The 15,042-nt window shown below is 44.0% G+C and overlaps 1 protein-coding gene across 1 annotated transcript in view; it reads left to right on the top strand.

Moving 5' to 3' along the window:
* Positions 1–13,536, top strand: part of BECN1 (beclin 1) — a 37,004-nt gene extending 23,468 nt beyond the window's left edge. The window contains exons 7-12 of the mRNA XM_075349982.1: positions 2,433–2,627; positions 2,884–3,030; positions 5,377–5,526; positions 5,797–5,857; positions 8,667–8,809; positions 12,748–13,536. Coding sequence (XP_075206097.1) covers positions 2,433–2,627; positions 2,884–3,030; positions 5,377–5,526; positions 5,797–5,857; positions 8,667–8,809; positions 12,748–12,916 — 865 coding nt within the window. The 3' untranslated portion in view covers positions 12,917–13,536. The remainder of the gene's footprint in view (positions 1–2,432; positions 2,628–2,883; positions 3,031–5,376; positions 5,527–5,796; positions 5,858–8,666; positions 8,810–12,747) is intronic.
* Positions 13,537–15,042: the final 1,506 nt, after the last annotated feature.

Here is a 15,042-nt window from a genome sequence, read left to right on the forward strand (position 1 = left end):
AATGGCTGGAAGGCAAGCAGATTCGGATTCAGTCGGACAATTCCACGGCGGTGGCGTACATCAACCACCAAGGGGGAACACGCAGTCGCCAAGCCTTTCAAGAAGTCCGGCGGATTTTGACGTGGGTGGAAAGCAAAGCGTCCACCATATCCGCAGTTCACATCCCAGGCGTGGAAAACTGGGAAGCAGACTTTCTCAGTCGCCAGGGCATGGACGCAGGGGAATGGTCCCTTCACCCGGACGTGTTTCAGCAGATCTGCTGCCGCTGGGGGACGCCGGACGTCGATCTGATGGCGTCACGGCACAACAACAAGGTCCCAGTTTTCATGGCACGGTCTCACGATCACCGAGCGCTGGCGGCAGACGCCTTGGTTCAGGATTGGTCGCAATTCCGACTACCCTATGTGTTCCCACCTCTAGCATTGTTGCCCAGAGTTCTCCGGAAAATCAGGTCCGACTGCCATCGAGCCATTCTCGTCGCTCCAGACTGGCCAAGAAGGTCGTGGTACCCGGATCTGTGGCATCTCACGGTAGGCCAACCATGGGCACTACCAGACCGTCCAGATTTGCTGTCTCAAGGGCCGTTTTTCCATCTGAATTCTGCGGCCCTGAACCTGACTGTGTGGCCATTGAGTCCTGGATCCTAGCGGCCTCAGGTTTATCTCATGAAGTAGTTGCCACAATGAGACAGGCTAGAAAGCCATCCTCAGCTAAGATCTATCACAGGACGTGGAAGATATTCTTAGCTTGGTGCTCGGCTCAGAGGGTTTCTCCCTGGCCATTTGCATTGCCAATTTTTCTTTCCTTCCTGCAGTCTGGGTTGGAAAAAGGTTTGTCGCTTAGCTCTCTTAAGGGTCAAGTCTCCGCGCTATCCGTATTCTTTCAGAAACGCTTGGCACGGCTTTCTAAAGTACGCACGTTTCTCCAAGGAGTTTGTCATATCGTTCCTCCTTACAGACGGCCATTGGAACCCTGGGATCTAAACAAGGTTCTCATTGCTCTCCAGAAGCCGCCTTTCGAGCCTTTGAAAGAGGTTTCCCTTTCTCGGCTTTCACAAAAAGTGGTTTTTCTTGTGGCGGTCACGTCTCTTCGTAGAGTGTCCGAGCTAGCGGCGTTATCTTGCAAATCTCCCTTCCTGGTGTTTCACCAAGACAAGGTAGTACTGCATCCAATTCCAGAGTTTTCTCCCAAGGTGGTTTCTTCCTTTCATCTCAATCAGGATATCACTTTGCCATCTTTGTGTCCGCATCCAGTTCACCAATTTGAAAAAGGTTTACATCTGTTGGACCTGGTGAGAGCACTCAGGATTTACATTTCTCGCACGGCGCCTATGCGCCGTTCTGATGCGCTCTTTGTCCTAGTCGCTGGTCAGCATAAGGGATCGCAAGCTTCCAAATCCACCCTGGCGCGGTGGATCAAGGAACCAATTCTTCACACATACCGTTCTGCTGGGCTTCCGATTCCATCTGGACTGAAGGCCCATTCTACCAGAGCCGTGGGTGCGTCCTGGGCATTGCGGCATCAGGCTACGGCTCAGCAGGTGTGCCAGGCGGCTACCTGGTCGAGTCTGCACACGTTTACCAAACACTATCAAGTGCATACCTACGCTTCGGCAGATGCCAGCCTAGGTAGACAGGTCCTTCAGGCGGCGGTGGCCCACCTGTAGGAAAGGGCTGCCTGACAGCCCGATCACGAGGTATCTTTTTACCCACCCAGGGACTGCTTTTGGACGTCCCAATTGTCTGGGTCTCCCAATTAGGAGCGAAAAAGAAGAAGGGAATTTTGTTTACTTACCGTAAATTCCTTTTCTTCTAGCTCCAATTGGGAGACCCAGCACCCGCCCTATTGTTCTTAGGGTTTCGTTTTTCGGGTGCACATGTTGTTCATGTTGTTTCTTAAGTTCTCCGATCTTGTTATCGGATTGAATTTGTTTTTTGAAACGGTTATTGGCTTTCCTCCTTCTTGCTTTGGTACTAAAACTGAGGAATCCGTACTCCTACGGGAGGGTGTATAGCCAGAAGGGGAGGGGCCTTACACTTTTAAGTGTAGTGCTTTGTGCGGCCTCCGGAGGCGGTAGCTATACACCCAATTGTCTGGGTCTCCCAATTGGAGCTAGAAGAAAAGGAATTTACGGTAAGTAAACAAAATTCCCTTCTTTTCCTTTGGACAGTCTACACATTCTGCCAATTGGTGGAGGTGATGGGAGTTATACAGAGCTCAGCATTTAGAGAACTAGTAGATCTTTAGCAGAGAAAACGGGGATTTTATCGAAACTGCAGCACGTAGTAAAGTGACATCACTGGAATCAGGTTCTCTGCCCTTACATCATGCTGCTCTGTGTAGCATTAACCTGGTGACCGATTTTCCATTAAGCGTTCTATCATTGGATCTGTCTACACTTTTTTTTATTGCTAATGTCCTTTTTGTTATAGACGTTGCCTTGAAATCCTTGAGAAAATGAATGACGATGACAAAGAAATACTGGAAGCCAAGCTGAAGGAGCTAGCAGAGGATGAAGACAGACTGATTCAAGAGTTAGAGGATGTAGAGCGAAGCCGAGAGCAAGTGGCTCAAGACATTGAAAAGGTGCGAGAAGAAGCTGAGAAGCTGGAGCAGGAGGAGGCGCAGTAAGTATCTGTGGAAGGAGACCATGTGCATATGTGGCCAAATAATAAAACCACGGTGTTAAATGTTTCTCCTAAAGTATTCCATTATTTATATAAAATCGCAGCAACCTTTCCACTGATTGCCAATGCTTGACCGCAGTCCTGAAGACAGAGGTGCGACCAGCAGCAATCAGATGTCTTCAGCATATCCCGGGGAAAAACCATAAATTAAGAAAATGGGAATACCCCTTTTAAATACTTTTTCTTTTTACTAAAGGTACCAGAAAGAGTACTGTGAATTCAAGCGTCAGCAGTTAGACCTGGATGATGAACTGAGGAGTGTAGAAAATCAGATGCGATATGCTCAGAGTCAGCTGGACAAGCTGAAGAAGACGAATGTATTTAATGCCACCTTCCACATATGGTAAGTGTATGTACTAGAAAACACCGGCTGCATAATCGTACTTATTGGTAATGCTAATAGGAGATATAAACCAGTGAACTTCTTTAGAGTGGCTCTAAAAAAACCAATTACATAGTGTTTTATCTTTTTATTATTACAAATTACATCCTTAATGGGGTAGATAGAATGTATTGAAATACATTTTATTTTTTCTAAAACTGTAAAGGCACATATCACTTTAATATTATCACTGTGACTTCAATTCACAACTCACAACACTGCCAGTCCTGAGTTATCTCCCTCCTTTCTAAAATTCTGGTGTAGATCATGGGGTGGCTTGCTTCTTGGGTAAGCTAGCCCCCTGACAAAGCCTTCTCCTGTTCAGTCACAAATCAAGGGGCATGGCTTGCAACTAAAGGCCGCTTTACACGTATTGACTTATCGTGCATTCGCATGTGCGATCGTACCCGCCCCCATCGTTTGTGTGTTACGGGCAATTTGTTACCAGTGTCGCACAAAGTCTTAAACCCCCGTCACACGCACTTACCTTCCAAACGACCTTGCTGTGGGCGGCGAACATCCACTTCCTGAAGGGGGAGGGACGTTCGGCGTCACAGCGACGTCACACAGTGGACGCCCAATAGGAGCAGAGTGGCGGAGATGAGCGGGACGTAAACATCCCGCCCACCTCCTTCCTTCCTCATTGCCGGCGGCTGCAGTTCATCGTTCCCGGGGTGTCACACGGAGCGATGTGTGCTGCCTCGGGAATGATAAACAACCGGAGCACAGAAGGATGTTCGGTTTTTTTTTTTGGTTTTTTTTAAAAGAGCGACGTGTCAACGAGCAACGATAAGGTACTTTTGCTCGTTCACAGTCGCACGTAGCTGTCACACGCTACGATATGTCAAACGATGCCGGATGTGCGTCACTAACGACGTGACCCCGACGACCTATCGTTAGATATATCGTAGCGTGTAAAGCGGCCTTTACTCCTTATGCACGTCAGCCCTCTAATGGTTACCATTGGTTTTGTTTAGGTTTTTCGTCACCCCTCCTCCTGTCCTATAGTGCCCTGCTTATGTACAACGTAAGAGCTGTGAGGTAGCACAGAATGAGCCATCAATGTGCATAGTGTGTACTGGCATGGCTTTTTCTCCACTGCCTGCGTCTTCATAGCTTGTATGGTACCTGTCAAGTTTGGCATGAGAGCTGGAAAAATGGAGAGCGAACCATGGTAGTATAGTACAGATAGGCTGTGATAAATGTCAGTCAGGTGACTTGTTTGTATAAAGAGCAAGTCACAACTTCTGATATGTGACATAGTATCCCAGAAAGGAGGGGAAGCACTCAGGAGCAGCATTAGTGTTGACACAAAGTCACAGTAAGGGTACCGTCTCACTAAACGGCATACCAGCGATTCCGACCACGATACGACCTGGTCAGGATCGCTGGTGTGTCGCTGGTGTGCTGTCAATCAGGCAGATCTCACTAGCAACTCTGCGCTTTGTAACCAGGGTAAATATCGGGTAACTAAGCAAAGTGCTTTGCTTAGTAACCCGATGTGTACCCTGGCTACATGTGCAGGGAGCCAGCCCTAAGTGGTGTATGCTGGTAACCAGGGTAAATATCAGGTAACCAAGCAAAGCACTTTGCTTAGTTACCCGCTATTTACCCTGGTTACCAGCGTATGCTGCTTACACAGTCGGTGCTCGTTGGTGTCCCGCCGTCAAACACGCCGATGTGTGCTGCACAGTGGGAGACCAACAAGCAAAAAATGAACCAGAACAGTGTGTAACGATCAGTGATTTCACAGCAGGGGCCAGGTCGCTGCTCAGTGTCACACACTGCGAGATCGCTGATGAGGTCACTGGTACGTCACAAAACCTGTGACTCAGCAGCGATCTTACTATGTGAGAAGTACCCCTAAGTAGTTGTAATATCACATGAAGTGGCGGATAACAGGAAGAGTGATGTGAGCCTTTATCATTTTAGACAGTGGACTGAAATAGACTTTTATCTTCCCATATTACCCCTTTAAGGCACATTTAGATGGGCTGGTAATCTGGGAACAAATAAGAATGCTGGTTCCCAATCATTTATTGGCCTTTTTAATTTGTCTAGTAAAATAACTATTAAGCCTGCTTAAAAATCTTTATTGGCAGCACGTCATCCTGTGTAATTAGGCCCCCTCCCCAAAAAATGTAGGTCCTATGCACACAGAACGATCATATTACGGATTGTAATAGCATGTTATTAAAAACCACTGATTGGCTTGCATGTAACTGATAGGCAGTCTCTTAATGGCTGTGTTCAGCTCATCCAAAAAAAATGCCCTTGGTCTCCTCTCACTAATCCTTCTCATCATAGGCATAGTGGACAGTTTGGCACCATCAACAATTTCCGGCTTGGTCGACTACCAAGTGTTCCTGTGGAGTGGAACGAGATAAATGCAGCTTGGGGTCAAACCGTTTTACTTCTCCATGCCTTGGCTAACAAGATGGGGCTTGAGTTCCAGAGGTGAGGACTGTACTCACTATTGTTGCACTGAAGTAGAGGTTTACTAAGTGCCCTTCTCCTGAGTTGGAGGTACTAGTTGCATCATAGCTGTAGAATGGGGACCTAATGGGACATATGGATATGGGTGCAGGTATGGCAATGGGATAACCATTTATGATTATTACCAGTAAACACACAATTCATTAAAAATTGCCCTGGTTTTATCTAGATTTCATATTGTTGTTTGGCAATGTTTTGTTGATGCAATGATTTCTCTTGGTTCCTTTTTAGATATCGTTTGGTGCCATTTGGAAACCATTCTTACTTGGAGTCACTCACAGACAAGTCCAAGGTATTCTAAAATGACATTCAAATGTATAGAAATAAAATCTTCACAAAATATACACTACTCACAAAGTTAGGGATATTTGACTTTCGGGATGATCCTAAAACTCCCTCTAACCTTTTCAGGTGACCTTAATGTGACCACCTCTAAGCTCTTGAATGCACATTCAGTGTCCAACTGTTCAGTGTTTCAGTACTTTTTGCACAACTTGCTGTTCTCTAACAAGGGACTTTAATGAAAAAATTCAAAATTGTGGGGTTCAGTTAGAATTTGGTATTTTAACAGTCCTCTTCATCATTCTGATCACATTTTGACATCCTGAGACCAAGACGACAGTTAACAATTGATCAACAGTACCTCACTATTTGGAGGCTTCAAGCATGATGTTTTCAGTTGGAAGTCCCCCACTGAGCTTAGAGTGTCATCAGCAGGTTGCAACACAGATATAGATAGACTGGAACAGTCTCAGGCATAGAAGTGGACTTCCTGTGGCCACATCCCACACTGATGTCCGATTCATTGTGAATCTTGTCATTCTGAACTGGATAATGCCACACAACTCCAAGCACATTTAAGGGAAATCGCACACCCAGGTGTCACGTCAGACCATTCAAAACCATTTATATCTGCACGGTCTGCGTGCTAGACAATCTGCAATGGTACCTGACCACACTACTAGGCACAGGCGTCATTGTCTTGCTGGATGAGGAACCAGTGGGCCTTGGTGCTGTTTAGTGATGAAAGTCTATTCACACTGAGCAGAAATTATAGCCGCCATGTTGGAGATGTCAAGGAGAGCTTTATGAACCAGCCACTGTTGTCACAAGACGAGTCTTTCGTGGTGGTGTTAGTGTGGGCAAATACGTTGAGTCAATACAGAACTGCCCTACACTTTGTGACTGGTACAGTGACAAGCTCCTACTACTTGAATAACATCATTAATCCAGTAATTTTGCCTCTGCATGAATAACACAAGCCTAATTTTGTCTTCATGGACGTCCATGCCCCAATTCATCGAGGTCACATCATAAGGGACGGCTGCTGAAGACTGGGGTACCTCAAAAGAATTAGATGAGTAGCTGTGTAAAGATTCATAACTGTGTCCCAGAACCTCAATGACCTGAAGGCCGCCCTTCAAGAAGAGTGGGATGCCATGCCGCAGCAGACAATAACTCCACTTGTAAACAGCACGAGACGTAGTTGTAAGCTGTAATTGATGCTCAAGGCCACATGACCAGTTGAGACATTGACCTTTTTTGAGGGATATACCCACCACTTTTTTTTGTTTTGTTTCATCAAGTTGTTTGAGATGAGGAAATCACCATTACATGGTTCTACTTAATTGTCCTATTTCATCATAAAATATCACTAGCGTGATCTTTTTACGTTTTTACAGAAATTTTACCTGAAAGCCAAATTATCCCTAACTTTTTGTGAGTCGTGTAAACTAAAGGTGGTGTCACACACAGCGTCGTCACTGCCAAGTCACCATTTTCTGTGACGTAGCAGCGACGTCCCGTCGCTGTGTGTGACATCCAGCAACGACCTGGCCCCTGCTGTGAGGTTGCCGGTCGTTGCTGAATGTCCTGTTCCATTTTTTTGCTCGTCGCTCTCCCGCTGTGAAGCACACATCACTGTGTGTGACAACGAGAGAGCGACGAACTGAAGCGAGCAGGGAGCCGGCTTCTGGCAGTCTGCGGTAAGCTGTAACCAAGATAAACATCGGGTAACCAAGAAGCCCTTTCCTTGGTTACCCGATATTTACCTTAGTTACTAGCGTCCGCCGCTCTCACGCGGCCAGTGCCGGCTCCCTGCATACGTAGCTGGAGTACACATCGGATAATTAACCCGATGTGTACTCTGGCTAGGAGTGCAGGGAGCTAGCGCTAAGCGGTGTGCTCTCACGCTGCCAGTGCCGGCTCCCTGTTCCCTGCTCTCCTAGCCAGAGTACACATCGGGTTAATTACCCGATGTGTACTCCAGCTACGTGTGCAGGGAGCCAGCGCTAAGCGGTGCGCTCTCACGCTGCCAGTGCCGGCTCCCTGCACACGTAGCTGAAGTACACATTGGGTGATTAACCCGATGTGTACTCTGGCTAGGAGAGAAGGGAGCCGGCACTGGCCGCGTGAGAGCGCCGGACGCTAGTAACTAAGGTGTATATATCGGGTAACCAAGAGAAGTACTTTCCTTGGTTACACGATATTTACCTTAGTTACCAAGCGCAGCATTGCTTCCACGGGTCGCTGGGGGCTGGTTGCTGGTGAGATTTGCCTGTTTGACAGCTCACCAGCGACCATGTAACGATGCAGCAGCGATCCTGATAAGGTCAGGTCGCCTGTCGTTATCGCTGCTGCGTCGCTATGTGTGACCCCAGCTTAAGCATCCACTAGTATAAAAATGCATTATTAATGAAGTGGGCATGATGGACTAGCCAAGCCAAAACCCTGCGAACCTCCTAATTGCTGGACTCCCTGTGCCTCTTTTGATACTTAGGCCCGAAACAACATAATATTTGTGATGCATTCATGACTCCAACTAGAGAGGCATCAGGGATGCTGGCAGGGAGGAGTAAGTTCATAGGGCTCTGGTCTGGCAGCCACTGACTTCCGTCTTGGGCGCAAAGAAGTTATCCATCAAATTTCTTTGCTCAACCCTTTTGCATGATGCTCCTTATACCATCGTTGGGCTTGTAACTTTTTTTTTTTTTTTTTTAACATTCTTAATGTCCAAGACAACTAGGCAACGAGAAAATAGTCATTTCTTGTCTTTCCAGTAGTCGGTGAAACTGGAGAAATGTAACCATTTTGTTTTCTAGGAGCTTCCTCTCTACTGTTCAGGAGGCCTGAGGTTCTTCTGGGATAACAAGTTTGATCATGCAATGGTGGCATTCCTAGATTGTGTACAGCAATTTAAGGAAGAAGTGGAGAGAGGCGACACTGGATTCTGCCTCCCCTACAGGTCAGTGACACTACATAGTAATATGAATAGTATGTAGAGTGGTAACAGCTTGCTACTCTGATGTACCAGGACTATTCTTGGCAGTGCCATGATTATGGACACATTGTACCCATGATAATGGCAATATTAAGCTGCAGCAGACAATGACTGCATGGTTCCCGCAGTACTTTATGGTGTAGGGTGATAAAAGTTGTTGTACAGGTATATACTGTGATGACATATCCATAGAATAGGTAACCTGTGTATGATCAGTGCAGGTCTAGATATGGGGCTGAACGTTGTACTACGGTTCTATCCACTGGTTCTTCATTCTGCTCTTTGGTGGAGGTCCTGTGAGTCGGATGCTCAATATCACATACATACATGGGGATGAAATAAATATTAAACACAATACCAAATTTCTAAGTAAATATATTTCTAAAGGTACTGTTGATATTAATTGCTCACTAGATGTTTCTATATCTATATAGCAAGGATTAAAATATAACTTTTAATACTAATGTCTAAAAACAGACAGTAAATAATATAAAGTGCAGTGCATTAAAGTGTAAGCAATAAAAATAAAATCTCACCCGATTCTTCTCCCCGAGTAAATCACACCCCACCGGATACACAGGTGAAAGTGCCGACCTAAACAAAAGGGATACCACGTCCGTACAAAATAACCCCTGTTCTGCCCATGCATTAGCTTCCGCCCTTACAAGGCCAGCACCCAATCAAGCAGGCTACCCCGGTGAAAATGAATTCCTCCAGTCTCAACGTGTTTCCTTCTCGAAATAATCAGAGTTCATCGGGGAGAACTGGGATGTATAACCTGCAATGGCAGGTACATACAGACACACAGCACGCTTTTGTCATATGTGTTCACACACAGCTGTGTCAGCATGTGGGCTAATGGCCAGTGGGATTTGATTGCTCACTAGATGTCTGTAAAAATCCCTTCAAACCACACTGGCAAAGAAATCAATCAATAGATGTCCATAAATTTAAGTTGTGTAAAAATGAGAAATGACATGGGGGGGGGGGGGGATATTGAACACCTGAAGAGAGGTGCAAAAAGCTATGGAAAGCCATGACACCAGTTGAATTTGATCAAAAGTGAGAAAGCAATCCTGCCACTTAATGAAAAATATCAGTTGGATCAATTGATGGCCTACCAAAAGGTGTCTCATTACCAAGGTGCCACACAAGAAACCTCATGATGGATAAAATAAGTGAGCTGTCTCAAGTCCTTCACAATCTTATTGTTACAAAACATGCTGATAGCATTGGTTACAGAAGAATTTCTAAACTTCTGAAGGTTCCCGTGAGCACTGTTGGGGCAATAATCCAATAATGTGGAAATAACATAATTTCACCATAAACCTGCCATGACAGATGCTCCTAGAAAAATTTCAGATATAGGGAAGTGAAAAAAAATGATCAGAAGAGTTGTCAAAGATCCAAGAACCATTTGTGGAGTGCGACAAAAAGACATGTCTGTTTCAAAGAATACCAGAAGTTATACACTCAACGTCCATGGTATGTATGCACTCTTACCACGCAAGACTCCATTGCTGAACAAAAGTATGTTTTATTTTAGTCACTTTTATATAGCATCATTAATTTCATAGTGCTTTACTGACTTTCAGGATCGCTGTCATCATTGGGGCTCACAATTTAATTTCCCTATCTGTATGTCTTTGGAATGTGGCAGGAAACCAGTGAACCTACACACACACACACACACACACACACACACACACACACACACACACACACACACACACACTCACACACACACACTCCTTGCAGATGTCCAAGTGCATTTTAAAGTTTTCTCAACATTTAAACAAACTTCTGAAATACCCGGACAATACAGTCGGTCAAATAAGACAAAAATTAAACTTTGTATACCACAATACACTCTCTTTGGAGGCCTTTATCACCAGGCAGTGAAGTTTGGAGGTGGGAACCTCATGGTGTGGGGCTGTTTTTCAGCATATTGGCAAACTTCATATGATTTTGAAATGAGGATGAATGGACAAATGTACATAGACATTCTTGATAAAGATATACTGTCATCTACCAGGATGATGAAGAAATCAGGGTGGAAATTTCAGCAAGACAATGATCTTAAACACACAGGGAAGGAAACTCCATTCGATTCAAAAAAGAAAATAAAGCTGCTAGAATGCCTCAGCCAGTCACCTGACCTGAATCTAATAGACAAGTTATGGAAGGAACTTAAGCGCCGATTTCACAGAACATGTCCATGGAACCTTCAGGATTTGAAGGATGCTTGTGTAAAAGAATGGGCCAAAATCACACCAGAGCAATGCATGTAACTAGTTTCTCCATGCAGGAAATGTCATTAAGCTGTCATCGCCATTAAAGGCTTGTGTATGAATTAGTAATTACATTTCAAAAAGTATGTTCAATGCTTTATTTCATGTGTCACTTCTCATTTTTACACACAACCTAATTCATGGACATTTATGGCTTGATTCGTGTGCCTGTGTAAAATGGATGAGTTGTTACCAACATATGAGAAATGTAATGTCAATAGCACCTTTAGAAAATTGGTGACATGTTCATTACTTATTTAACCCACTGTATAGTAGCCTTCTTTGAAAATAGGTCATCAATGCATATTCTTTGAAAACCCAACATGGTTCCCAATACCACCAGAAAAATGGATAGTGGATAGGAAAAGTTTGTAATGACTGAACTATATATATAGATAGATGGATATAGATATAGATAGAGAGATAGATAGATAGAGATAGATATAGATATAGATATAGATATAGATATAGATATAGATATAGATATAGATATAGATATAGATATAGATATAGATATAGATATATATTTATATCTCTCTCTATATATATATATATATCTCTATATATATATATATATATATATATATATCTCTATCTATCTATCTATCTATATATATATCTCATATATATTTCCAACGAGAAAGCAACATATAAGATCTTTGTTTTGGTTTTTTTTTTATTAAATTTTATTTTCACTAACTTTTTTTTTTTTTTCCATACAAATTTAAGACACACACCTTTTTTATATACGACAACTAAACAAACAAGAACAGAATTAAGCTTGTACAGCATGGAACTAAAACATTCAGGCACTTAAAGAAACCTGTCACCAGTTTTTTGCCCTATAAGCTGCGGCCACCACCACCGGGCTCTTATATACAGCATGTTTAGAATGCTGTATATAAGAGCCCAGGCCTCTGTGTAGAACATAAACACTTTTTATAATACTCAACTGTCGTGCTGCGGTGGATGTGGCTCAAATAGGCATCTTTTATCCTCCGGTGTCGGCGCCTCCTCTTTCAGCCATCTTTCTTGTCCTCTTCTGAAGCCTGTGTGCATGACGTGTCTACGTCATACACACTCGCTGGTCCCGTGCATGCGTACTACAATACTTTTGATCTGCCCTGCTCAGGGCAGATCAAAGTGCGCCTGCTCAGGACCTGAATGCCTGCAAGTGTGTAGGACGTCGGACGCGTTCTGCACCGCGGCTTTAGAAGGACGACTGAGGCGGCGACAAAGATGGCCGAAAGAGGCGTGCCGGCACCGGAGCATCTAACATATTGTATATAAGAGCCCAGTGGTGGTGGTCGCAGTTTATAAAGCAAATAACTGGTAACAGGTTCCCTTTAATACTAGGTTGTATGAGTTATCAGCAATGAACATAATCGTGAAACCTGTTCCAATGCGAGGTAATGGATTTCTGTGCGATATACAGAACTCCAGCCATACCGATCGTAAGTAGGTCTTCTTCAGGAGTATAAGATCACATATTTCACTCACAATCACCATACTAACGTAAAACAAGACCAATTACTTATATACTTTTATATTTAATGTCCAATAATTGGCTATTTTTTACATTGTCTGAGATACTTCTATATATTTTATCAGGATGGATGTTGAGAAGGGTAAAATTGAAGACACAGGTGGAAATGGTGGCTCGTATTCGATCAAGACCCAATTCAACTCTGAGGAACAGTGGACCAAGGCCCTAAAATTCATGCTGACCAATCTGAAGTGGGGGCTGGCCTGGGTCTCTTCTCAGTTTTATAACAAGTGACATGGGGGCGCTGAAGTGCAGTTTACATTTCACTGATGTCTGTCGTCATAAACGCAAAGGAATACTGCTCTTGTAATGCCGCTATGTGTAACCCTTTCACTGCCTGGGGCTGGCTCCTTTGGCACTGGGAGATGCAAAGCCGTATTTATTTTCCTCTGATGTCAAAGCAGTGACTTGGTGGCCACAGACTTATTCTTGCACCTCTGGAATGGCGGAGGACGGGAATTGTATTTGGATTGTGGAAAAAAAAAAAAAAATGCTATAAAAATATATAATGCCTTTTCAGGACATTTAGAAAATGTATAGAAATGAAATGTTATATATTGCTACTTTTAGTTACAAAATACTTTTGCCGCCGTAGTTAAGACATGTATAAGAAGATCGGTTGTTTACACCTCTGCCTGACTGTAGGGGATGGAAAAGATCCACACCATGTCCCTGTATATCTGTACCCCAAGCAATAGAAGTCACTTCACCCGAATAATTGACTTATAACGTAGTATTACAGTAGTTGTTTGAAAGATATAATAAAAGCTATAAAAATATTTGTAATGTATATTTTCACCATCTGTGCACTGATAAAATAAAACACTGAAATAAAGACTATTTTGTAATCCTCACCCTTAATACTCTATTAGTGATTCATTCTCACTTGTGTATGGAGACTCAGACACTTGAGGCCACACATGGCTCCGAGGCCATCCCAGGCTCCATTTTCCCTGGCCAGCCAAGCTGTTAATATGCCCCATTGTTATAGAAGACCTGCATATGGTGGATCATACATTTGGAGTAGTAGGAGACATGTGGCTCAGCTGTTTATTGTGCTCTCTGGGTTGAAAACAGTAGCAAAATTTAATATAATAGTACAGTAAATTGTCTGCATCTGATGTAGATTGTTGCCTACCACCGATCAATCTGGACAGCTGCTGTTTCATCTTAACCTCGGTGGAATTCATGGTGGCTTAACATTTATTTATATAGACCAGGCAGCAACTGTGCCTGTATGATGCCAAATGCGAACACTGTTTAACATACACAGTGTTAAGATTCTGCTCTGCCAGCCAATTTGAGCAGTCATCTCGTGACTGCTCATATGGGGTATGCAATTTTGCAGTCACGTGCCAACTAGCTTTTCATCTTCTCTCAATGGTAATGAAGAGAAGCTGGTTGTAAAGTGATGACAACTCGAATTGGCAAGCTGTGTGGAATCCTAACAGTGTGAATATTACACACTGGTAGGAGTTAGAATCCTACTACATGGCTTGGAAAACATTTAAAGCATGGATTTAAAAGTGATTTGTTGAGATAAAAAAAATATGACCACTGGCTTATTTCAACCTAGAAGCAGTGTGCCTGAGACCAATGCTGACATAGGGGTTGTTTAATAATGCCAAAGCATGAGTAACACTAATGTACCGTATTTTTCGGACTATAAGACTCACTTTTTTTTTTTCCCCCAAAATGTTGGGGGAAAGTGGGGGGTGCATCTTAGTATGTAGAGCTGTGGGGAATGAGGGTGCTACGGTGGAGCGGGTCATTGGCGGCACGAGTAGACTGTAGCAGCGCCTGCCGTGACCACGTGGGCCCGCTCATTTCATATGCACGCCTATCCTCTCACCCATTATCTCGCAGTGCTGAAGCCGGCGCTGACAGGTGGGCGGGGGGTGCGCGCATAGTTAACAGCCGGCCCGCATATTCACCCCTGGCAACTACAGCCTGGAGTGATCATGTGCGGCTATATTCACTGCCAGTGAATAAGTACGGTATACTCACCGATCACCATTCCCTGCAGCATCGCAATGTCCTTCTGTCTGCCGGCCTGCTCATCTGTGTAGAAAGCCGTGAGCACAGGGATGACGTTTTAGTTTTTTGTTTTTTTTTTCCTTTTCTTTTTATAAATTTCATTTTAAGTCACTGGGGCTAGTTTAGCCTTTTATTGCTTATTCTTCAGAAAGTCTTTTCAGAAGTCTTATCAGTCAGGATTACATTTAACATCCCAATACACTGCTGATGGCACAGGATCCACCCAATACACTGCTGATGGCACAGGATCCGTCAATCACAATAGGGGAGGTACTAGCTCTCCTGCACCCATTATCTTCACAATGACCTTGCACATGCTCATT

Source organism: Anomaloglossus baeobatrachus, chromosome 5 (assembly GCF_048569485.1).
Source record: "Anomaloglossus baeobatrachus isolate aAnoBae1 chromosome 5, aAnoBae1.hap1, whole genome shotgun sequence".
In the NCBI taxonomy this organism is placed as follows: Eukaryota; Metazoa; Chordata; class Amphibia; order Anura; family Aromobatidae; genus Anomaloglossus; species Anomaloglossus baeobatrachus.